The 24,489-nt window shown below is 51.3% G+C and overlaps 3 protein-coding genes across 16 annotated transcripts in view; all 3 read right to left on the bottom strand.

The window, feature by feature from the left end:
- The window catches only part of PRRC2C (proline rich coiled-coil 2C), a 68,952-nt gene extending 65,010 nt beyond the window's left edge, over positions 1 to 3,942 (bottom strand). For 5 of the 11 annotated variants that reach the window (XM_039730367.1, XM_039730366.1, XM_039730365.1 and 2 more), the window contains exon 1: positions 3,723 to 3,939. The gene's annotated coding sequence lies outside the window, so the exon portion shown is untranslated. Of the gene's footprint in view, positions 1 to 3,722 lie in introns of all 11 variants that reach the window. The other 6 variants (XM_039730363.1, XM_039730370.1, XM_039730368.1 and 3 more) reach the window with 4 other exon arrangements.
- A 1,162-nt stretch (positions 3,943 to 5,104) lies between these two features.
- Positions 5,105 to 12,657, bottom strand: LOC120512266 (dimethylaniline monooxygenase [N-oxide-forming] 4-like). 3 transcript variants are annotated; one of them, XM_039730355.1, is made up of 9 exons: positions 12,436 to 12,657; positions 11,112 to 11,249; positions 10,022 to 10,210; positions 9,539 to 9,701; positions 9,024 to 9,169; positions 8,053 to 8,252; positions 7,522 to 7,874; positions 7,246 to 7,315; positions 5,105 to 5,928 (listed from the first exon to the last, which is right to left on the bottom strand). In XM_039730355.1, the coding sequence occupies exons 2-9, from the start codon at positions 11,241 to 11,243 to the stop codon at positions 5,541 to 5,543; spliced, it is 1,641 nt and encodes a 546-aa protein (XP_039586289.1). In that variant the 5' UTR covers positions 11,244 to 11,249; positions 12,436 to 12,657; the 3' UTR covers positions 5,105 to 5,540. The 3 variants fall into 3 exon arrangements, with proteins under 3 accessions (XP_039586289.1, XP_039586288.1, XP_039586287.1); XM_039730354.1 differs by having other exon boundaries at positions 5,106 to 5,928; positions 11,112 to 11,281; XM_039730353.1 differs by having other exon boundaries at positions 5,107 to 5,928; positions 11,112 to 11,278; positions 12,436 to 12,656.
- A 487-nt stretch (positions 12,658 to 13,144) lies between these two features.
- On the bottom strand, positions 13,145 to 22,504 carry FMO1 (flavin containing dimethylaniline monoxygenase 1). 2 transcript variants are annotated; one of them, XM_039730345.1, is made up of 9 exons: positions 22,477 to 22,504; positions 19,301 to 19,464; positions 18,465 to 18,653; positions 17,773 to 17,935; positions 17,252 to 17,394; positions 16,740 to 16,939; positions 15,928 to 16,283; positions 15,271 to 15,343; positions 13,145 to 14,156 (listed from the first exon to the last, which is right to left on the bottom strand). In XM_039730345.1, exons 1-9 carry the CDS (start codon positions 22,487 to 22,489, stop codon positions 13,814 to 13,816), a joined length of 1,644 nt encoding a protein of 547 aa, XP_039586279.1. In that variant the 5' UTR covers positions 22,490 to 22,504; the 3' UTR covers positions 13,145 to 13,813. The 2 variants fall into 2 exon arrangements, with proteins under 2 accessions (XP_039586279.1, XP_039586280.1); XM_039730346.1 differs by lacking the exon at positions 22,477 to 22,504 and adding an exon at positions 20,816 to 20,960.
- Between the last annotated feature and the right edge of the window lie 1,985 nt (positions 22,505 to 24,489).

Here is a 24,489-nt window from a genome sequence, read left to right as displayed (position 1 = left end):
GCCACTCACAGCCTCTTCTACCTGCTGCCCATTATCCTCTGGATCTCTGGTTTCATGCTTTTCCCTGTGACTCACTCATTTCTTGGAACAGACACATCTCCTTGTTCACTGAGGAATGCTCAGCATGGAAGAGATGCAGCTGCCAACACCACACTGACACCAGCTCTGGACAACTCCAGTTAATTACAGGAAGGGTCGACTGCAGACCTCTGCTTTAGACTGGGTTTGGCCACAAAAAAAGGGGAAAAAAGATGGGAAGCTAAATTTAAAAAGCCTTATCAGCACAGGCAGCTTTATGCATCTGTCTCTCAGCACTACAAGAATCCATTTTCCAGGGAAGTTAACTTGGATCTGCCAAATGGCTGCAGAGGAGCTTTAACATCTTCACTTGCTCTTGGTTGTTTACTCTGCTCAGAAAAAAACCAACCCACACATCCCTTGACACTTTGCTTTCAAGATGCAGTAAATAATTCAGGCTCAATACATTATCAAAATACTTATCAAGGAACTTTTTGTTATCCAAAGCTCTGTGTGTCCCACAAAGCTCTGTCCATGCTGGTGGCTTCATCTGTGGCACGAAAAACATCTCTTAACCAAGGTGACTCCAGCAAAGCAACCTCTGAGAAATGCCACAAGGCAAAGGCTTGCTAAAACACATCTTTTGTATTTGCATTGTCAAGGAAAAATGTTCTTGTTCTTTTTCATTAGAGGACTTGTGCTGTGCACCTATACAAAGCACAAACTGTCCCAGACATAACTAAAAAACAAGTTCTATAAATCAGTTGGTTTTTTTTTTCCAAAATGAAAGCATCATTTCATTGACATTAAGACTGAGGTCCTTCAGTGGAATATCTGGTGAGGTTGAAACAGAAGTCCTAAAGCAGTATCAGGTCTTTAACTGAGACGAAATTACTGGGTTCTCAAACAAAAAGCAAATGTTGCTGCACTTCCACCTTAGCTGAAGGTTCAAATCATTTTAAGTACATCTTAAATCATTACTGCTGCAAGCATTCCTTAAAATTATAGCTGTAGATTGAAATTGTAAGTTAAAAATTTACAAACAATGAAATCTAGCAACAATCACTTGCCTACAAAATATGAATTCTAAAGCAAGGTGTAGTGGTTTATTCATTTCATGAGGACAGCCTGAGAAGGGCTGCTTTTCTAAGCACAGAAAGTTTGGTTTGCTAACTTAAGCAAGCAGTGCAGCAAAAAACATGCAGCCCAGTAATTGCCAACCTACAGCCCAGCTAGGTAAAATGCCAGTAAGGCTGACATTCCTTAGGAATCAGCTGTACATTGATTAAATTGGTATTTAGGAGACTCCTCTCAGTTTCCCAGGACTGGGTGATCCCCCAGTTCTTCAGGCAGTACTTGTGCATTTGCTGTAGCTGAACATAAATGCAGCCATTCCTGTCTCTGGTGCTGGAAGACCCTGGAAATGAAGCCCACATTATTTTCAAATAAACATCAGTTAAAATTTATCACCACCATCCTTCAGACTGAAGACATGTAAGGCTGATTCTGCACTCTAATTTCCCCGTTAATCAAGACAGTGTCAGATAATTTAAACCATGAACAATGTGAATGTTAAACAGTTTCTCCCTCTAGTATGTGTTTGCAATCTGTAACAGACGAGCTCGTTAGCATTGACTTAGAATGTTATGTAATGGCTGAGGTATTTGTAATAAAAACAGTCTATTTCTGTTAGCCTGTTCTTCATAGACATAAAAGCTGTCTTCATCTGATTTTTATTAGGGCTTCATCTTCCTCTGCTCTTGACGCATTTTTTAAGACTCCTGTGCACTCCATTTTCATTTCACCAATACTCTGGATTATTTTCTCCCACGTCCTCACCCGAATTTCAGATTTTCACACTACATTCCCCCATAAGCTTCTACCGAGTTTTGTAAAACCCAAACCCAAAAAATAATGAGAGCATGAGGCTGAGCAAAGGAAAAAATTTCCTGCAGAAGATGAACTGGTTCTACCAGTAAAACACCACCAGCAGCGCTGTCATTACAAGCCCAACATCCATCCCTGGCTAGTGGGAAGCTGCTGCATTTTCACGTGGTGGAGTTTTCCCCCCTCAAACCCTCCACTACTGCAGGAGCCTCTGAAGAGAAGTGTTTTTCCTTCTCTCACGTCCCCAATCCACTACTCGAGGCTTTACTCCTCTGTAAGAGTACCCTGCAAGGCTTGAACTCTTCTGCAAGATTTTGATCTGCTCATTTTATCCACACCACCCCTTATATGGTATTCATCTACCCTCTCTCACATCCCTGCCATTCCTCAGCCTGGAAATCAGCCTGGAACAAAGGAATTCCCAGTCCTGCAGGACACCTGGCTGAAATGGGCCCCACAGAACAGAATCCTGCTCTCACTTCCATTCTTTCTCTTAACTGCCACCCAGCACTCACTCAGACAGCCCCAAACCCACGGGGTTTGGAATTGCATCATCCCTCCCTTGCTCACCGGGGCCTGTTTCACCTTCCCTAAGGACACAGGACCTATGGAAGGTGCATCCCATAAATCCACAGCACTGGACCAGGAACCCAAGCTAAAACTGGAGACTGATGTAACATTCTGCTCTACAAAAAACCAGGGCTCCCATTATGGAAAGCCTAAATGAGAGCAAAGATTTTATAAATTGCTACTAAACTGCCAAGACACAGAATATTTACATTACCAAGACTCACAGAAGCAACTGGATATTGAATTATACATATTTCATGGGCTATTATCTACAAAAGCCAAGAGCTTCATACAAGCAATGGATGCACCCAGCAAGGCAGAGCTGGAGGTGCCAGACAGAGCCTCAATCCTGCTCTCCAAGCAGTGGCCCAAGAGAGAAACAAGCCCTCACTTCAGTTCAAAGAGTGACCTCTCAATCCCACATCACCAAAGCACCTTCCCACTGAATATTCATCCAGTTCACACAACTCCCAAAACTTTGAGAGTCTTTATTCTCAAGAAAACAGTTGCAGAGCTGCCCCACAACACCCACAAAATGAATGTAGAAACAAAATTCTCTAGACTACAGAATTAAAAAAACCCTGACAGCCACACGGAGCTCCTGGCAGTCAGTATTTAAGGTCAATCCTTTTGTTTCTCATACATGGACAAATGAGATCATGTCCTGTTTCCTGCCCCTTCAAAAGCAGTTTCTTGTCTGTTCTTTCTTGTTCTTTAAGAAGGCCACCAAGCAGGCCAGGTGCCTCACTGCACAGGAAATAAAACTATTAAAAATCACAGCCCTGTTCCTTCTGCTGGAAATACTGTAAATTTCCAGCAATAAACCTATTTAACCCCAATAATTAGGGCAACAAGGAGAAACGGCCCTTCCTTGAAGATATTGACTTCAAGACGTTCCACCAAAGAATATATTTAGAGAAGACCCACGTGAAACACAGAAAGGAAGAAAACCCACGATGCTCCATTCAAGGCCCACCACCACGCTCTCGTGCATGTCCCCTCCCTCAGGAAGAGGGCCCAAACTGGAAATTATCTTTTAGCCTCAAAATTTTCAATCCCCGCATCCCTGGATTATGCCCGCTGCAGACCAACTGCGTGGATTTCAGCCGTGTCACCTCAGCGCGCTCCCACCACCCCTGAACGCCACCCACGGGAACACCCCAGCCCCACAAATCCCGGCCCGGGAGCACAAACAATGCCTCCCTTCACCCAGCCCCGCACCGAACCACCCGAGGACGGCCTTTTACCGCAGGCGGACGGTGCAAGGAGCCCGGATGGGAATTCCAGAGCGGGGAAAGCGGGGGGCCGCGCCTCCAGCACCCCGGGACGGGGCTGCAATCCCCCCGGCTCCCGCAGAACCACAGCGGCCACGGAGCGCGAACGCACGCAGGGCGGGCCGCGTTCCTCCGGGAGCCCCCAGAGAGAGCACGGCACGGAAAGGAGAGGAGAGGAAAGAGGAGACCAAGCGCCCTTAAAAAAAGGAGAAAAGCGGGGAGCGAAAAAGAGGGCGGGAGAAGGAAGCAGCACCGCCGGCTCCGCCGCCTCTCCCGCCGGCCCCGGGCGCGGCCCGGGCTGAGCCCGGCGGGGCGCGGCCGCGCCGCCTCGGCCGCTCGCACACAGGGGCCAAGATGGCGGGCGGCCAAGCCGGGCGCCAACGACGTCTGACGTCACCGCGCACGGCGCGAGCCGCCGGGCCCGCCCCCCGCGCCGCCGGTCACGTGACAGCGCCGTGCCGCAGTCGCGCGGGCTCCCGGGGACAGGTGCGCCCCCTAGCGGCGCAGGGCGGAGGGCGGGGCAGCGCGGACCCGGCCCCATCCCGGGTTTGTCCCGGTCCTGTTCCGGTTCTGTCCCGGGTCTGTCCCGGCCCCATCCCGGTCCTGTCCCGGTCCTGTCCCGGGCCTGTCCCGGTCCTGTCCCAGTTCTGTCCCGGCCCCATCCCGGGCCTGTCCCGGTCCTGTCCCGGGCCTGTTCCGGTTCTGTCCGGTTCTATCCCGATTCTGTCCCGGTTCTATCCCGGCCCCGTCCCGGGCCTGTCCCGGGTCTGTCCCGGTTCCCATACTGGTTCTGTCCCGGCGCCATCTCGGTCCTGTCCCGGGTCTGTCCCGGTTCTGTCCCGGTTCTATCCCGGCCCCATCCCGGTCCTGTCCCGGTTCTATCCCGGTCCTGTCCCGGTTCTATCCCGGTCCTGTCCCGGTTCCCATCCCGGTTCTATCCCCATTCCATCCTGGTTCTGTCCCGGTTCTATCCCGGTCCTGTCCTGGTTCCCATCCCAGTTCTATCCCGGCCCCATTCCCGTTCTATCCCGGTTCTGTCCCAGTCCTGTCCCGGTTCTATCCCGGCCCCATCCCGGTTCTGTCCTGGTTCCCATACCAGTCCTGTTCCAATTCTATCCAGGTTCCTGTTCCAGCTCTATCCTGGCCCCATCTCGGCCCCATCCCAGCCCTATCCTGGTCCCATCCCAGTTTCCATCCCGGTCCCCATCCCAGGAATTCAAGGTTCCCTGTAATTCTAAGGCTGCTCAGGCAATGTCAGGGATGCCTGCTTGCTTGGATTTGTCGCTGTATGTATAATTTATTATTATATATCAATATATTAACATATATAATCTTTCGCATACACCTTCTTTGTTGATATTTCTATCCATACAATGGATGGATTATACATATACAAGGGCAAGAGTCTCCCTCTGCCACAGCTCGGGATCCTCTTCACACACCCTGATAATAAACCATTAATAAAGCCACCAGCAAAGAGCAGATCTGTGAGGTTTATTTGTGGCTCCCTCCTTCCTGTCCCAAAATCACCAGACACAGCAGTAGCTCTCGACAGTTCACGTTTCACAAAATCTCAGGGAGGTGTGGGTCTTGCCCAAATTTCGGGAGCGGGGGCAGGAAGGCTGGCCTCATGCTCAGCAGTTCAGAATGGTGAACTCCCTGTGTCACCCTGGTGGAACATCAGCAGGAGGTGGCCGGGCACACTCAGCCCCAGGCTGGTGCCAGCTCCAGCCCTCTGGCATCACCCGGCACAGCCTCGCTCCATCCCCACATCACCTCTCTGGGTTCCTCCTACAGCCGGGGCGCTGCGCGGGGGCTCCAGCCCGGCCGGGGGTGCCTGGAGAAGAGCCAAGCTGCCGTGAGAGCAGCTGGCAGAGCCAGGAGGCACATCCAGCCCCAGCCCCAGGAGCCGCCGGAGCCGTCCCGCAGCGGCCGCGTCCTCAGCGGCTTCAGGGAGCGCTGCCACTGGGTGAGCACGGCGGCCCTGGCCCCGCTCCAGCTGCCCCGGCCCGCCAGCCGGTACTGGTACGGGGAGCAGGGCCCAAAAAAGATGGCCAGGCCCAGCCGGGGGTCTGTCAGCAGCAGCCTCAGCACGCTGGGCTTGACGCCAGCGCACGCGGCGATCTTGTCCACGTAGCTGATGAAACTCATCTTCAGGTTCTCCCTCTCACGCGGATTCCTAAAATGGGAAGGAAGAAATAAAAGTCAGGTGGCATCATCCTGTCTCAGCTCCCAGCTCCATGGGCAGCAAAGGCCTCGGCTCTCTTAGCCCCAAACAAAGCGAAAGACACTGAAGGAGCCTCCGTGGGGCTGGTGCCAGCAGTTCCCCGGGGCAGGGGATAAGCAGAAACCTGTTTTGTCTCTGCTGCATAGTTGTGGCTTCAAAATCAGCTCTACCTTAACAGTAGCATCATTGTAATGCCACAAGTAGCCTGCTATGTCCTTCCCTGAGGTTCAGGGGTGTGGATTTGGCTGATTTCAAGAAGTAGAGATGTAGAATTTCAGAGATAAGGATGCCAAGGAGACTGGGGAAATCTGGGAAATGCAGAAAGCTTCCCATGCTGGGAGGCACCTCCAGGATTTTTTTGCTTGAAACCTTATCTCCCTCACAGGAGGGAGGACGTGCTGATCTGCTTGAGAAAAGTTTGAGACGGCCTCAAGTTTTTTCCCCTTGCACCTCAGGCTTCCATATTTCTCTGTAACAGAAATTTCCATATTTCTATGTAACAGAAATTTCCATATTTCTGTGTAACAGCACCATGGTGCAGTCAGTGGGGCTCCTGGTCATAACCCCGTGGCCTTGTTTTGTCCCAGCTTTTCCGCAGTGTCCCATGAGCCAGCCCTGCCCTGCTGGCAGACCCAACCCTGAGGTCCCCTCCTTGCTCCATCATCATCCATCCCACATCCTTGTGGACACCTCCTGTAAAATCCCAGTGCCAAGGAGGCAGGCTGTCAGCTCCCACACACACAGCGGCCTGGTGGGACACGCACCTTGACCTGCCAGAAAGTGACACAAGCCATCCCCCACCCACACTGCCCAGCTCCACGGGGTTCTGGATGGAATCTGGATGGAACTCAGCTCTCCCCACTGCCTGGATTTGGGAGGGAGAAGCCACGAGATGGCACCCTCAGTCTGGAGGAAACCAAACCTTCATCTTGACGTGCTGGGAACAAGGACATGGCTTGGAGGCCTGGCAGAGGGGGATCTCCAGAGAACGGGAGAGAAAGGGATGGAGGAAAGGAGATGGGAAGGGAGGGAAGGGGAGCTGCAGGCCCTGCTCTTGTCATGAACTGCTCCAGAGAAGCTTATGGTGTCTTGCTTCGTAAAGGAGCCACAGGAGCATTTTCCCAGCTCAATGCGGATGGCAAGGTAATAAATGCAGAGTTGGGTGTGCTGAGCAGGTCCCTCCCGTGTCTGCCATTGAGTCCCCCCCTACCCTGAGTTTATCCTGGCACACAGAACCCATCTCATCCTGACTGCAGGAGCCTCACACACCTTTTGACTGGTGGCTTCCTCTTCAAAACCTCAGCCATCATCCTGCTGGGGGGAGGCAGCTTGTTCCAGCCTGAGAACAGAGAAACCAGCGAGCTCCAGCAGCACCTTAAGAGGACATGTTCAGCCCCTTCCCACCATCCCAGCACCTTTCCTGAGGTGTGGGATGCAGCTAGTGGACAGAGGCTACCCATGGAGCTGAAATATGCCCTAAGCTCTGTGGGCAGCAGGTCAGGCTGACCCAAACCTCCCACCCAGAAGATCTCCCCCATCTCCTACCTGCAAAGACCCCTGTCACCCAGCGAGCCTGCATTTCTGACCCCACCATGATGGAGCCTGTCAGCTGGATCAGGCCAATGATGGCCAGCGTGGGCTTTTCCAGCTGGGGAGGGAAGACGCAGTTGTAGAGGGAACGGTTGTCGTCGATGGCGCCGCGAACGGACTCCTCGAGGAAGGGGAAGGAAAAGTTGTAGCCCGTGGCAAAGAGCACCACGTCAATGTTTTCTTCAGTTGTCCCGTCTTCGAAAACAGCAGAGCTTTCAGTGAACTCCTTCACGTTTGGCTTCAGCACCACAGTCCCAGAGAGGAGGCAGAACGGCAGCTCTTCATTGATAATCATCTTAAACTTGGAGCTTGCAGTGTGGAAAAGAGGGCAGTGGTGTTAGTATCTGGGAGGGACCTAAAATGACTTTTTTTATGGTCAGAACCCCAATGGTTTGCTATTCCACAAGTATCCCCCAAAACTGAGAATTAAGCATTTCATATTATGAAGACCTCCTGAGCACCCAACAAAACAATCAGAAAAAACACCTCTTGCTGGAAGCCAAGCCATAGTTTGTGTGGTTGAACCATGAATTGAACTTCCGAAACTTGATCCTCCTTGTGAGGGCTGATGGGAGAAGCCAGTCCAGGAGGGAGTTGAAGCGGGTGGTGCTGACCATGTCCAAGGGGAAGCCATGGTGTGAGACCCGGCTGACGACCCACGTGTGGCTCCTGGTGCTGAGGAACACCTGGGGGGAAGGCAGGTCTCAGCCTCCTGCCCAGGCATCTCCTTGGTTTTGCCCTGAGTGGCAAATCCCATCTCCTGCACTTGAGCCGACACAGAGCTAACCCAAGGGAAGGAGATGACATCCAGATGAACCAAGCAGCTTGGGTGGCTTTGATAAAGGGCCCACAGCTGCTCAATTGCCAGTCCTCAGGCGGCCCAAACTCTCCAGGAGTCACAAAACTTCTTCAAATGCCCTCACTGAGAAGTGAAATTTATTGAGGAACCTGGGGGCAAAGCTCCCTGAGGTACCTTGAGCTGATGCCTCAGGTTTTAGCTTTTCTATTTTTCAGATTCTGTTCTGCTTTAGTGTGTAAGTCTGGGCTTCCTATTAGGGGATGGTGAGCTCTCTGCACAGAGCAGGGAGACAAAACAATTCCTTCTCTAGCTGGGGACCAAGGACAAATGATCCAAATCTCAGGCCCAAGATCATAAACAATGTGGACTGAAGAGAGAAAAACAAGAAGGATGGGACTTCGTGGGCTACAGCTGGAACTGGACAATTAACTCCAATATAAAAATGGAGCAGAACTTATAAAAGTGAGAGACCTCATGACTGGTTGTGCATTTTGTGGCCATTTTGGGTTGTGCTGCCCAAAGTGGATCTGTTGACTCTTCTTAATAAATCTCTATTTTATTCTTTAGCTCCGTCTAGTCTCTGTTCTAGGTCAGCCCTCACAGGGCATCAGGGACACTGGCTCTCAGAGGCCCTGTCTGGAGCACCATGGAGCTGTACCTTGGCAGCCACATGGCTCAGCTCCACGGAGAGGTCACCGCCGGTGTTGCCGATGCCAACCACCAGGACGCGCTTCCCTCGGAAAGCCTGCACATCTCTGTACTCCCAGCTGTGCAGGCACTGGCCTTTGAAGCGGCTTTCAATGCCTAGGCAGAGAGCAGGGAGCATCTCCTACTGCCAGATACTGCCAGATTCACTCACCCCAGCCTTGTGCCCAGATCCTGTGCAGCCCCCAACTCTCCCTGCTCCCACCTCTGCGTGCAGCTGAGGAGCCCATGGAGGTCCCCTGTACTTCCTCAGCTCAGTCTTGCTTTGCAAATACTAAGAGAAAGCCTGGCTGCACCTTTACAAGGTGTTTTTCCCATTCCCTGCAATGCCCCCCACCATTTCCATGGGGTCAGGGTGCTGCCTGCTCCAGTGTGGGGGCTTCATGGAGCAGGCAGGCTTGCACAGCAAAATCCAACCAGGGGAAGCCATGGGTGCTGGGGGAACCCCACTGCTGGGACAGGCCTTACCTGGGAAAGAAGCCAATGGCAAGTAGGGCTCCTGGTAGTGGCCAGTGCAAACCATGACAGCATCGAAGACGTGGGACTCACGGACACCCTGGGTCTCGGTGACCACCTCCCACTGGCCTGAGGCGCTGAAATCCGGGCGCTTCCTCACACTGACAACTGTTGTCTTGTACAGAAGCCCAACAGAACAGCAGTCAGGGATGATGGAGATGTGCCTGTGAAAGGCTGGAGCTGCTGGGAGCAGGCTGGCTCCCTGGGGAGCTGCGTGCCACTTCTGAAGCTGTAAAACCCCACCCTGCATTTGCCCTGGTGGTGGCACTGGGGGCAAGCCTGTGTTAAACCAGCCTCAGTTAAAACCTGGGGCTTAAAGGCTGCGTTCAGGACTCAAAAGGCACGTGGTCCTTGCGGGCTGGCACCCGGCCTTGTCCCATCCCAGCTCCAGTCTGCAGCTAGCCATGGCCCTTCTCCCCGTGGGTCCCTGCTCACCTGGAGGCGGACGTGCCGCAGGAGGTCGAAGTGCCGGGCGTACATCCTGAGGTATTCCAGGACCAGGCTGTGGGGCAGGTAGTTGGGAAAATCCTCGGGGAAGGGGAAGTCGCTGAAGCAGGACATCTCCTTGGAGGTGTTGGTGATGACCGAGCGGTACACAGTGATCCTCCTGTTGTCTGTGGAGTCCTGTGTGAAGCCAGTGCTGATGTTTCCAGGTGTGCAGGGGAAGACTTTTTTTTCATCAAGTATATGAGTATTTTTCTTCCTCACATTTTGGTACAAGGAATAAGCCAGGACTAGCACCTGGAGACAATCATTACTGCTCCCTCTGTTGGATTAAGCTCTTTTCTGACCCAGAGATGGGGAAACTGAGAGGTGTTTAAAATCTTTTGTTCCATTTTCAGTCTCATGTGAAGGGTGAGACAATATAGATGTTATAATTCACGCCATCACAATCAGAAGCCAAGTAATTCTTAATTAGAATACACTATAAGTGTTTCTTGGCCTATCAGCTTTTGCCACACCATGCTGTAAATGCCTTAAAACAAATAATCTAAAATTACCCCTCATGGGTCCTACTACAGTGCATCTTTCACAGTTCTATTTCTCCAAAGTATCTAGTCTCATTTGCAAAACCATCCTTTGAAACTTGTTTCTAGTTCCCTTTCTCTCTCAGCAATGTCTGTCCTGTTCCATGGCATTTCTAAGTCAGCATTTCTTATCTCGAAGTTTACATACAGATGCACACACTGTGTGAGCCTTCTACCAGCTTTTGAGAATTCTCTACAAATCCATTTCCCACATTTCCCCGTCTCTCTTGAACGGACAAAAACTTCTTTGATGGCTTTGTTTATCCTTTGCAAGTGAAGTACGCAAGGCACAATCACTAACATTGTCACTATGACAATCAGTGCATATAAACCTGTTTTGCAAAACTCCATCCAATTCCCGCACCCTCCATTTCCTTCTCCATCTTAGAGTTAGGAGGAGCCGTCCTTGAGGGCGTGGCCGCCCTTTCCTCTTTGCTGCAGTCCAGGAGTGTCCAAGGAAGGGGACAAACCCGGGGACAAACGCAGAGGGCACTGACCGTGTAGCGCCAGACGCCGCCGATGTCCGCGCTGCTCTCGAAGCAGGTGGGCTCCAGCCCCTCATCCAGGCAGCACTTGACAGAGGCCAAGCCCCCAGCCCCAGCCCCGACCACGGCCACACGCCGGACCATGCTGGCCTGCAGCAGGTGACAGGCTGGTGTGAGAGCTGCTGGAAACACAACAGCCCAGGGATCAGCAGAAATGCCAGCTCCTTCTTCCCAACCCCAGCAAAACACCCCTGGTCTTCTCCAGCTGCAGGTGTCCATGAAGGAAAACTGTCCTGGGAGAAAGCCACGGCCACTGTCCTGGGAGAAAGCCACTGCTGGTGCAAGTGCTGTGCACAAATCCTGCTCATTACCCTTCCTACTGTGCCAAACCCACTCTGGGTCCAGGAATCTCCCTCCTCCATGGGGGGAAAAGGAGGCACTTTTAAACCTCGCTGTTCTGCCGCTTCAATTTATTCTCTTTTCTAGCCCATGCAAAGAAGTTGCAGCTATCTTCTTCTGCCCAATCATCCTGAAACCTCTGGGAGAAGCAACTCCAGCTAAGCTGGCTCGTTTTCACGCTTTCCTTTTTAACTTCCCATTAAAGAGCAATCTCTTGAAAACAAAAAGGGTTTAAAAAGAGGGAGAAAAGCAAAGCAATGCCTGACTGAGCAGGAGCACGGCGCAGCCATTCAGAAGTTAGACAGCTCCGTGAAAGCAAGGCTGGGATTACAGGATATACAAAAGGTAAGAAACCCAGGAAACGCTGGGTATAAATGAGAGGAACTCAAAACTGGGGTGTGTAAACTGAGCTGCACCAAGCTTGACTGGAAAGCAAAGAAACTAGGAAAAAATGAACCCACATGAAGTTTGATTAGATAAGAAATACTGCTACTGCAGGGTCTGCAGAAAGAGTAATTTATAACTTTTTCTATTGGTTTTGTGTCAAAAAGTAAGTTAACATAAATAGAAACTGGAGGAAACTGAAGAAAGCCAGGGAAAAAAATGAGGGAGGTGCAAAACAACCCCTTTGGCATTCACAAGCCTGGCCTGAGCCAGTCCTTGATATGCAGGAACAGGGCAGGACATGCTCACAGCCGCCCGCCTCGTTTCTGGAGCCTTCTTTGGCTTCAGGAAAGGACAGGCAAGCTCAGGGTGCCCAAGCCACCCCGCTTTTCCAGCACTGCCTGCAGATGGTTTTACTCCAGAGGGTCCCTGCAACACCCCTCTCCCCCCACCAGCAGCAAGGCAAAGCCAGCAGTGAATGCCAAAACCCTGGAGAGCTGTCTGCCCGCTTTTAAACCCTGCCAAACCCACCCAAGAGAAGTGAGGAGCAAACCTTGCAGGACAGCGCTGCGCCTTCGCCGCTCTGCCCTCCGAATTTCCCTTGAGTTTCTCTGGCTGTGGATTGGAAGGGAAGGCTGAAGTCCAGGCAGCTCGCCACAGCTCTTGCACCACTGACCTTTACACCTGCATTCCCCCGCCCTGTGGGCTTAAATGCACTGGAAGAAAGTTCTCAGCCTCCCTGTGGCAGTGCCAGGTGAAAATTCAGAGATAATTCCAAAGGGAACACCCTTGCAAGGACTCCCACGCTGTAACTTGTCACTGCTGCAGCCAGGCAGCAGCGTGGGGCTGTCTTGGTCCTTTTGTGGTGCCTGTGCTGGGCTTGTGTTCCCTTGGCATCCCCAGGAGATCAGCAGAACACGCTCCCTTGGCCAGCAGACGGCGTGGATGTGGGACACAGAGCACCTCATGTGCAGCCTCATTTTGGGGAGTCAGGGAGCTGGTCCTTTTGTGGTGCCTGTGCTGGGCTCGTGTTCCCTTGGCATCCCCAGGAGATCACAGAACGCGCTCCCTTGGCCAGCAGACGGTGTGGATGTGGGACACAGAGCACCTCATGTGCAGCCTCATTTTGGGGAGTCAGGGAGAGCCCTGAGGGCCCCAGCCTTGTGAGTTGCCCACAGCAATTGGTGGCACAGCCCCGGCTCAGACACGGGCTCTCCCCCCCAGCTCTTCCCATGCACGCAAGGAAAGGACAGGGAGGCATCTGCAGCACGCTCCTGCCACAGCCACTGAGATTTTATTCATTTAAAGTCTCTCCATGCACAAAACAAAGCCTCAGGATTGTCCAGTGGTGGGGCACGCAGGGAAGCAAAGGCAGGAGTGCTCAGCCCCACAGGCTCATGTGTGACAAACCACCACAACTGGAAAGATGCATCCATTCAACCCCAACTGGGGTTTTGGGGTTGCAGTGTTTAGGTTGGGAGAAGGGAACAGCCTGACCTGTGTACACAGCCCAGATAATTCCTGTGATAGATAATCACAGGAATATTTTCCCAGATAATTTTTGCTGCTGTGACATACCACCACTTCTACTGGTCTTGTCCTCTCTGCATCCTGTCTCGTGTGATCCAGGCACAATCATGGCACCAATCCCTGCTCTGCTGCTGGCAGCAGGCAGGGGAGCAGAGGGGCAACAGACACTTGGGCAAGGCTGCCACCCCTGGATAATGAGGCCTGCAAAGCTGGGCTTGGGGTTGAGCTGGAGCAGAGGGAGGTTTATGCTGCAGGTTGCAGATTAAAGTTTGTTGCCATCCACTGAAATCCTTTTCCCCAGTCCCGTGCACACTGAGGAGCTGTCTGACCTGAGATAAAATCCCTCGGGACAAAAAAACCCAACCCAACCAAAAAATAAACAAACAAACATGCTCTAAAAGCTATAGGAAACCAAAAATCACGGCAGCCAGGAGCAGAAGGAATCCCACCACAGTCAGGAGAGGTAGGAAGGAGCTGGAGGAGGCAGCAGGGACTCGTGTTCTTGTGGGCTTTAGGACACGGTCCCACTGGGTGAGGATGGCCTGCCGTGCCCCCTCCCAGCGCCCAGGGCCCCCCAGCCGGTACTGGTAGGGGGAGCAGGGGCCAAAGAAGATGGTGAGGGCCAGCCAAGGGTCTGTGCAGAGCAGCCTCAGCACGCTGGGCTTGGCACCAATGAAGGAGGCCAGCGTGTCCAGGTAGACCAGCCACTCGGTTTTGAGGACTTCGTCAAAGGTCAGACCAAACCTGAATGAACCAGAGAAGAGAAAGAGGCAGGAGGAAGGTTGGTATCAGCAGGGCTTAGAGGAACTGGGGTGGAGATCCTCTGCATCCTTGGAGTTATTGCATCTGGAATGAAACGGGGTTCTCTAGGGAAGGACTGGATGTAGGGGCAGTGGGAACTGTGACACAACTCCTGGCCACCACACTGCTCCTGTAAAGTGATGCTGGCTCGAGTCAGTCTTTCTCTTCCTCACTCACAAGCTGCACATGTTCCTCCCCTTCCCCTTGGTGAATCTTTGTTAGCAGACTTTGGCAAACCAGTTTGGGGGTCTTTTTCAAAGCAAGCAAACAAAAAAACCCTCAAACCCAAATCCCTTTGCTTTTTGCAGAAAAGTCATGTGCAGCATGAGAAAGGTAGCACCCTTTGGTATCCCTCACGTTCATTTCCACCAAATATTGCAAGAATACACAGTGACTTGGAGAATTGCTTCCAGTTCACCTTCTCTGCAGAATTCACAGCTTTGTGTCCCACCTTCAGAGGTCTGCAAAAGCCCACATCCACTTAGCCTGGTATTGTATTCCGTGCAATTCTGTACTTCACTCTCTTATAGCTATTTAGGTGAACCATGGATTTATCACCCAGTTTCCTGGGACTGGCTCATTCATTCCCTAATCCTTCTTAGCCTTTTGCCTGCCTGTGAACCACACACCAGTGTGCTCAGACACCTGTTCACAGTGTCTCCATGCTGGGAGATGAGACAATCTGTGTGTACACCTCACTGCTTGTGGGCTGGCTTTTTCCCCCCCAGCTGAATTACTTTGCATTTATTACCATTAATTTCTCTGCCATTTTATCTCTCAGTCCCTGGGGATCCTGGCGTTCTTCCCCAACTCCCAAGCAAGCTTTAGCCTTGAGTACCCTGGATTAATTTCTTCCTGTCACCAACAGGCAAAATATCAGTGTTAAATCAAAGTTTACGCTGGCTCTTTGCAAGTGAGTAAAGGGGAAGCTGGATCCAGGAATCCTCTCCTCTCTTCTGCCATGTGTGCAGGGAACAGGCAGAGAGTGAGAGCCCCAAAAACTCCAGAGGTTTTTCAATCCTCCAAAAAACCTCTGGGGCTCTGGGGAATGACTTACCATTGGATTTGATTTTTCTTCCTCTCATTTACTTCCTTCTCCATGACAGCCTGGGGAGGCAACTGACACAAGCCTGGAAGAGAGGGGAGAGTGCCCTGCCGAGTTTAACTCCTGGGAGGGAAGTGTGAACTCATTCAGTGATGCAAAATATGGGAATCCCTTCCCTGGGAGGGCAGGAAACTCTCATTGCTGGCAGTTGATTCAGCAGTGCTGCAGTCCTGCCCAAAACCAGCCCTCCAGTATTCCAAATTCACCCACACCTCCTCCTGCTCTTACAGATGTGTGCTGATGGGGCACAGGCAGGTGATGTGGGGTCAGATGGGTTGTGCAAGCCCCAGAGAGGATCACCCCAAAAAGAAACCCCAGAGCTTCTCATCTCTGTGGAGTAGTCCTGACCCAGCCCTCCATGAGGTTATTCTTACTATTTTTATTAAAAACCCCAAAAAAACACCAGTAGCTTTCTTTCCTCACTCCTCTTGCTGTAGCTTAGCTGAAGTGAAATAACTTGGAAAGTCTTGGAAATGCCTTGGAAATGCTCCCTTGTCTGCTGTGAACTTCTTAGCTCTGGGATGTCCCTGGCTGGAGGGACAAAACATGTCCAGTTTTGTCTGAGCTGCATTTTGGGGGGATAAGAGGGGCTCACATTTGCTCCCCTACCTTTGAAGACACGGCTCACCCAGCGTGCCTGCATCTCTGCCACGGGCATGATGGCTCCAAAGGGCTTAATCAGCCCAAGGACAGCCAGGGTGGGCTTCTGCAGGTGGGTTGGGAACACGTATTTGTAGAGGGACGCGTGCTTGTTTTCCACCCTGATGATGGATTCTTCCAGGAAGGGGAAGGAGATGGTGTAGCCCGTGCAGAAGACAACAATATCGATGGGCTCCTCCTCAGGGCAGTTGTGGAAAAGGACTGAGTTGTCCTTGAACTCCTTCACGCCCGGCTTGATGGTGATCCTGCCTGTCAGGATGTAGCTTGGGAGGTCGTCGTTCAGCAGGGGCTCCCGCACCAGCCAGCTGTGGAGAGCCAGGGGCTCTGAGAGTGGGGCACCACAAACAAGCCTTGCTGGTCCCCTGCTCCTCCTCCCACCAGCTCACACCTCCCGGTGTCATTTTCTCTGAGCAAACAGCCCTGCCCCCCACCTCCATGCAAAGACACGTGTCACCAATGCCACCCTGTCCCACAGCGTGAGTGATTCACGGACATCTCCTGCTGCTTTATTCCCTTCACTCGGTTACTCTCCAAACCATCTCTTTCCAGAACTGATCCATGCTTTAAGCCTTCCTTCTCCTCTTTACCCGGAGACCCTCACAAGGAAATCTCCTCTGGGCCTTTTCCAGCATGCCCAATCTTTCACCACTTAAGAGAGCTACAGCTTATTTTCTCCTCCCTGTTGGAGGGGCACTGGTTGGTGCTGGTTGCTGAACATCTTCCCCTGCCCACACCATGGGATGGGGACCACCAAGAAGTACCTGTTCTCTGGCTGAAGGCCATAGTTTTCATGGCTGAACCACCGGTTCACCTTATAATTAATCAACCACCATGAAAGGGGTCCGGGGAGGTTGGTTTTGATCAGGCTCATAAAGCGAGTGTTTAAAATCATATCCCATGGGTAGCCGTGCTCAAACACACGGCTGAGCAGCCAGGCTCCTCGAGTGGTGCTAATGGTCACCTGGAAGAGAAGAACCAATGGTTCAGGTGATGAATTTGCTGCTTTTCCTTTTTAAAGAAACTCAGAGGTGCACGGTGCAGACAGCCGTGAGATGGAAAAGCAGCAACAGCATCTTTAATTTCTCCTGGCTGCTGGTGATGGAGGTGAAACAGGAGACAAGAAGAAAACCAGCTTGCTTTCAAGGTAGCTTCTTGGCCAAAAAATTCAGGCTCAGAAAGACTGTTTGTACACCACGTCCCTGTGATGACAGCACACTGAGCTGCTGTCCTGTGTCCCCCTCCCCACACCCCTGGGGTGGCAGGGTGGTGGCACCTTTGCAGCAACACGACTGGCCTCCACTGCGATGTCCACTCCGGAGTTGCCCATGCCCACCACGAGGACACGCTTGCCCTGGAACACGTCAGGATGCTTGTACTGCCTGCTGTGGAAGTACTGCCCTTGAAACCTCTCGATGCCTCGGGGGAGAAAGAAACAGAGCTTTGAAGCACTCCAGCATTTGTGGATTTTGTTGGGAGAACTGGCGTAAAAAAGCAAGGAAGTGCAATTTCTGCAATTGCAAGAAATTGCAAGAGCAAAGAAGTGCAATTTCTGGCCACCAGGGTCTCGGGGAGGTCCATCCCTCCATCCCATGCACACAGAATTAATTGATACTTCCTCTCCAAAATGGGGTCACAGAGACAAAGCTGCTGAAGCACAGGAAAGTATTGCTGTTGATGCCAGCAGGTTTGGAAAGCACGAGCAAGAAAAGAAAGGGAGGATTTTCCCCGAATAGCCCCTAAATCTTCCCTCCCCAGCCCCTGAAGCAGGCATCCACAGGCAGCCATGTACCATACCAGGAAAACACTGCAGGGGGAGGGATGGCTCCGAGAAACTGCCGCTGCAAACCATAACAGCATCAAAGACATGGGATGTCTGCTTCCCCCCTGCCTCGGTGACCACATTCCACTGGCCCGTCGTGGCAAAGTCGGGGTGCTTGCGGATGCTGACAACAGTGGTCTGAAACGTGGGAGTGAAGCAAAGTCACTGTCACCGTCATATTTTCTGGGAAAATCCCTTCGCCAGGATATTTTCTCCTGGGAAGCTGAGAAGCCTCAGAGAAAAAGGAAAACAATATTATCTCATTTGCTTCTCTTGTGTTTCCCTGCTTTGGAATGTGGTTTGGAGATTGTTTATCCAACAGGTGGTTGTTTGTTTGGTTTCATGTGAATTGTTTTAACTTAATGACCAATCACGGTCAGGCTGTGTCGGACTCAGGAGAGGAGTCACGGGTTTTCATTATCATTCTTTGTAGCCTTCTGTTTGTATCCTTTCTCTATTCTTTAGCATAGTTTAGTATAGCATTCCTAATATAATATAATATAATATAATATAATATAATATAATATAATAATAAATTAGCCTTCTAAGAACATGGAGTCAGATTCATCAATTCCTCCTCTGATGGAGGACCCTGAAAATAGCACAAGTCACCACGGGCACCCAGGGTGGGTGTGGAGCAGGGCAGTGCAGGGCACCCATCACTCACCCCAAACCTGATGTGCTCCCGCAGGCCGAAGTGCTCCATGTAGCGCCGGAGGTAGTCCAGGAGCAGAGCATTGGGCAGGAACACGGGGAAGTGCTCGGGGAAGGGGAAGTCAGAGTAGGCAGACATCTCCTTGGAGGTGTTGCTGATGACTGAGGGATAAAGGCTGGGCCGGCCGGCCTCGATGTGCTCCTGCCGTGGCACCCCGGGTGCATCAGCCCTGTGCCCGGGCTGGGGACGGTCCCCCCGCTGCCCTGGCCTCAGGGGTGCAGCTCAGCACCCAGCGAGCCCTCACAGCCCTCCACACCCACTCCAGCCACCCCCTAACCCTGCAAAGCTGCAGCTGCCGAGGGGAGGTGTGGATGGGCTCAGCAGCTGGTCTGCAGGCCAACCAACTGTGCTAACAGAAGAAGAAATTGATAAAATATGACTTTATCCACAGCAAGGAAGAAAGCAAGGCTGTTAGCTTGGAAACCAATAAAATAGACACAAAAGGGGTATTTATACTTAGAGGATATGTGCCTTAGTGAGCAGCCTATGTGCCTTAATAATTTGTTGTAAACTCTTACCAATTAATTATTGACGTTAATTGCTTTGTACCAATCAAATACAATATACAAATACTGTACAAAAATACAAAACGCAATACAAACATTGCTTTGTCCAATGAGTATAACAAGCTGGTTTGATGTAACTAATGACTTAAGATCCCGCTCTGTCAGGGGTATAAAACTTAAGAACAACTTGTACTAAGAAGAAGCCGTTGCTGTCACTGCACAGTGTGTGTGTGGTGTGTCCATCTCCGAGTGGCAGGGAGGAGGACAGCCCCCCTGGCTCACCGTGTAGCGCCAGAGCCCCCCGATGTCCTGGCTCTGCTCGAAGCAGGTGGGCTCCAGCCCCTCGTCCAGGCAGCACTTGGTGGCTGCCAGCCCGCTGACCCCCGCGCCCACCACGGCCACTCTCATCCCTGCGGGCTGTGCCGGGCTCCAGGCTGAGAACAGGGCTGCAAGAAACCCACGGTGATCATCGCTCTCAGGGGGCAGCTCCTGCCATGCCCTCCATAGGGAATTTCTCTCTGTGCTACCCCCAAATGCCATTCCACTTCCCAGCATTCTGGGCTCTCCGTTTACAAGTTAGATTCAATGTCTTAATTAATAATTTTCTCTTTTCCCCCCCTTTATTTTAAAAATCTCTCCACTTTTCCAGTGTGCTCCCTGGGCTGCTTTCACAACCCTGCAGCTGCCCTGGAAACTGCTTTGAAAGAATGTAGTTGAGCCACAATTCACTGCCAGTTTTTATTTACAGGCTGGGTTTAAACTATCCTGCCTTATCAGACTAGCAAATATTTGTATTTTATCTTTGGAGATCTGCCCCTGCCTCTCTCAGAAGGAAAAAAAAAAAAAGCACTTGAACGATTCTGTTTGTCCCTGGTGGCTGGCATTGAGATGGCCACTGGGGCTGACAGAGGGGCTGCAGGTGTGGCACCCCTTGGATTGAGGATGGTTTTGTGTCTCTTGCAGGGCTTGAAAGGCAACAGCCCCTGAGCTGACACCCAGCCCTACAAAACTCCCAGTGAGGACAATGGATCCTAATCCTTGGTAGTGCCAGGCAATAAAACAAGGGATGAAGGCCAGCCAGGCTTGGGCTGGACAATTCCAGAGCCAGGACCCCCATCCAGGTGCCCTGGGGGTGCTGCTGCCATCTGAGTTTAACCCCAGGGCTGGAGGGAGCACCCTGCTCAAGTGAGTGATTTATTCAGCATGGCAGGATGTCACCAGGGGTGGTACCAGCCCCTCTGTTCTGAGAAGGGCTTTCAGCTCCCACCAGACACAGAGGATGGTGTAATCATCAGGGGAAAAAAAAGTCTTCAGTAAAAAAATGAGGTTGGACATAGTAGTTTCTAAAACCCACCAAATTCTCCAGACTATTTAAACTTTTGGTCATAAAGCAATGCCTAATGAATACTCTGCTTTCCCAGGTTAAAATAAAACCTGGACTTTTTCCTTTGTAAATCAAGAAAGCAGCAGCATGAGCTGCTCACTGTTAGCTGTTCTGGGGGAGGCTTTTTTTTCTTTGTAAATCAAGAAAGCACTAGCACGTTAGCTGTTCTGGGGGAGGCTTTTTTTTTTTTTGCATGGTGGGAATTAATTTATATCACAAACACCTCCCACCTACATTTTGCTATTTGATTCCCTATCTTCCTGAGGAGAAGCTACAAATAACACCCAAGAAATACCAATTCTGCCACCCTGCCACACTTTCCACACTAACCCTGCAAGCAGCCAAGCTCAGAAGAGCCCAGGTGTGGCACAGGGGGGGAAGGAAAGGCTTCTCAGCCCTCTGGGAACACTTACCTCCAGCCCCAGCCAGCTGTGCTCTGTGTCACTCCGCTGTGGGAAGGGAGGGTCCCTCTCACTCGGGATTTATAGGCGAGACGTGGAGCTGGGCAGGGGCAGGGAGGGCAGGCAGCCACCCCTCTGCCAGAGCACTTACACAACTCGCCGTGGGAGGAGTGGCTGCAGTGTCCTGCTGTCCCTGGACAGCCCAGCTGTTGGTCCCTGAAGGGGTGGCAGGGCTCCAGCTGTGCCCCACAGCTGTGCCAGGGGCACCCGTGGCTGAGGGGGCAGCTCCAGCTCTGGGGAGTTTTCACTTGCCCCGTGGCTACTTGCCAAAAAGGGGCTGGAGCTGCAGACCAACAGCAGGGGTTTGTCAGGGCTTTGCACCCAAGGAGCCTTTAGGACAGAGCTGGCTTGGTGGTCACTGCTCGTCGGGCACACCAGCCACACCAACAGTGCCAGGGCTGGGCAGGAGCTGCCCCTGGCACCTGAGAGGGCAGGAAATGGCCACAAAACCAGTGGACCAAGGTCCCAGGCACACAGAAAGAGCAACTGTTGGCTGAAACATCAGTGCAGGACATAGAGCCCATCCAGGTATCTCCCAGGAGTAAATGATCGTGGAAATGATAAGGGTGGCTTTGGACATTCAGATATTCAATATATTTATGGGTGACTGGTGAGGAAGTATGAAATCCCTGCAAATGAATCCAGCTGGGCATGGAGAATATAGAAGCCATGGAGAGACAGTTGATGGAGGACTGGGTCTTTAGAAAAAACAGTGTTTAGAAAAAGACAAAGGTATTTGTGCCATGGGGGGCACAGCAAAACTCACAGAGTGAGTGCAGGGGACACAGAGCTGCCAGCCCCATTAAGGCCTCACCTTGTCACTGACAAATTCACTGCCAGGACAATGGCCCTGGATTTGGTACCAGCTCTTTTACCAGTTTGAATAACCAAGGAATCCACAAGGGAGGAGGTGAAAATCCCATCCAAGGGCTGCAGAACAGAGGGTGGTAAATAAAATATCCAACAGAGGTGTCTGCTTTGGCCCTGTATTTTAATTTGCAGAGGCTGAAAGGATGTGTTTACAAACAACTGGACCCTTCCCCAGGTGCACCTTGCTCCTGCAAAGATGCTCACCAGCACTCAGCAGAAAAGAGTCAGGAATCCACTGAGGCAAATATTGTGTTCTTTATGTGCTTCTGCTTTTTTTGAGTTCCCCAGCAGGCCTTCAAGTGACTTGCACTTACAGGGATACCGTGGCAGCATTCCAGGAGTGGTGTTAGTGCTTTTAGGAGGGCAGTTCAGGGGAGCTTTCTAAAAGAACAAGCTGTTTTTGGCAGAGATGAGCTGCTGGTACAGAAATGGGACCAGGTGCCTTTGCTGCAGCTGCTGCCAGTAAGGCTGGCCCTGATTCTGGTGAGGAATCCAGCTCAGAAGTGCAGGGCTAGATGCAGCGAGTGATACCATGTGAGTATAGGGTAGAAATACCTCCAAAGCCTCAGTAATCTGCCTTTGGGCTGTGGTGTTCCCCTCCACAGGTAGCCCAGGCCAGGTGTGCAGAACAAAGCATTGGAGGAGATGGAGATGAGATAGCAGGGAGGCAATTACTGGAATTGTGCACACACATGCAGAGCCCTTGTCAGAAAACACAGAGAAATTCTTGCACCTTTACTCACCTCTGCTGGGCATGGCAGCCCTGGCACAGCTCAGGAGGAGCCAGGAGCAGTGAATATCCAGCAGTGGCTGAGGATGAGAACCAGGAATGGATCCTCATGTGCCTGTCCACTGGTAAGCCCCTTGTCCCCTTGAGAAGCAAAGCTCTCCAGCACTGTGGCACAAACCTGGGCTCTGTTAGAGCCTTTTTTATCCTCAAAGCAGGAGGAAGGAGAAACTAAATACATCCATTCAGTCTGAATCAGATGGGAAACTCACCTTCTCTGTAAAACTCTGGCACCAGTTTTACAATTTCTGTTTAAAATGACACTTCAGGCCAAGGAGGGGCAAATCTCTGCACAAACAAGTCTCAGCACAGCCCACTTTGCTGTTTTCTAGGTTTGCTTCGGCAGCTTTTGGCATGTGCCATCCTGAAGCGGGAAAAGAAAAAGGAAAACAAAAGTGGAGTTTCTTGTTAAGCCAGTCTCAGAGCAAGGCAGGAGACCCAGCAGCAGGCTCAGGACCTGGTAGGATGGGAGCTTTGGGTGAAAATCAGTGAAGCACTTCATTGTTCCCACTGCCTCTCCTCGCTGTCCAGAGGCTTTAAGTGACATTATTGCCCCAAGGGGGGCTGCAGAGCTGCAGCACAAGGCCATCCACAAAGTGAGTGAAGAAGCTGCTGAGGGAAAAATGTATTTTCCCCCCATTCCTTGGAGCCTGGATTTTGATCTTTAAAGAAAAAAACCAAACAAAAACAACCCCCCCCCCCAAAAAACCCAAAAAAACCCCCCCAAAACCCCCCCCCCCACCCCAAAAAAAAAAAAAAAACCCAAAAAAAACCACCCCCCCCCCAAAAAAACCCAAAAAAACCCCCACAAAACACACACACACACCAAAAAAAAAACAAAAATAAAAACACCAACAAAACCAAACACCAACAACCAAAAAACCAAAAAAAACCCAAACAAAAAAAACAAACCAACTTTTCCTTCACTTCCAAGGCCAAAAGGCATTTTCCTGCTCAAAACCAAAGAAAACCCCTCCCCAAGCAGGCTGTTGACCTGTTTACCATTCCCAGCACACAGAGGATAATTCCAGTGACAAACACTGGCAGGACACTCCTGTTTCTGCTTAAACTGAGCTGGATATGTCCAATATCTTGAAATACTTCCCAAAACCTCTCAATAGATATCACTTTTAAGGAGATCCAAAGGATGTACTGGAGCAGACATGGGCTGTACAGTGACTTTGGGAGAGGGGTTTACTTGTTAAGCATGGAGGTTTCTGAAGTGTTTTACTCCAACATTCTTGGCAAAATTTAACCTGATTTAATAAGTCACCGTGTTTTCCAGGCATGTAACCTGTGGAATTTCTCCAGAGAAGGCTGCTGCTGTCGTTAAACCCATTGTGCTAATAAATCCTGCAGAGCTGCAGGTTTTAACTTCTCGGCTTTGGAGTTTTTCAAAGGTACATTTTACAACTTCCCAATCCTGATGGACATTTACACATTTACACCCTCCCTTTAGCACCACATCCTTGAGCCAGGACTCAGGGTGGATCAACACACAGGTTCCCTGGGAGGTGCCCCCTAAATTCCACACAGCCCTAGGAAGGATCTCAGACCCTCCTCAGCTCTTCTGAGCCATTCCTCAGTCAAGAGGTCTGTGCCTGTCATTTTCCAGGCAATACTCAGAGTGGATAAACACACAGGTTCCCTGGGAGGTGCCCCCAAATGCCACACAGCCCTAGGAAGGATCTCAGACCCTCCTCAGCTCTTCTGAGCCATTCCTCAGTCAAGAGGTCTGTGCCTGTCATTTTCCAGGCAATAAAGCACAGCTCCTGGAGAGACTGGCAGAGCAAACAGGACTTTTGGTGAAGGTACCTCCTAAGCACAATAATCCTGAGGAGGAGCTGTCTGGGGAGCACGAGGTTAAGGCAGGAGGTGCCTTCCTACCACCACCAGCTGAAGCCACCCATCAGCCTTGGAGTGTTTTCATAACTTCTACTCAGTGCTGAGCCTCAAAAATTCCACTCAG

This window comes from Passer montanus, unplaced genomic scaffold, assembly GCF_014805655.1.
Source record: "Passer montanus isolate IOZ18808 unplaced genomic scaffold, ASM1480565v1 scaffold71, whole genome shotgun sequence".
Lineage (NCBI taxonomy): Eukaryota > Metazoa > Chordata > Aves > Passeriformes > Passeridae > Passer > Passer montanus.
This window is presented reverse-complemented; position numbering and strand designations above follow the sequence as displayed.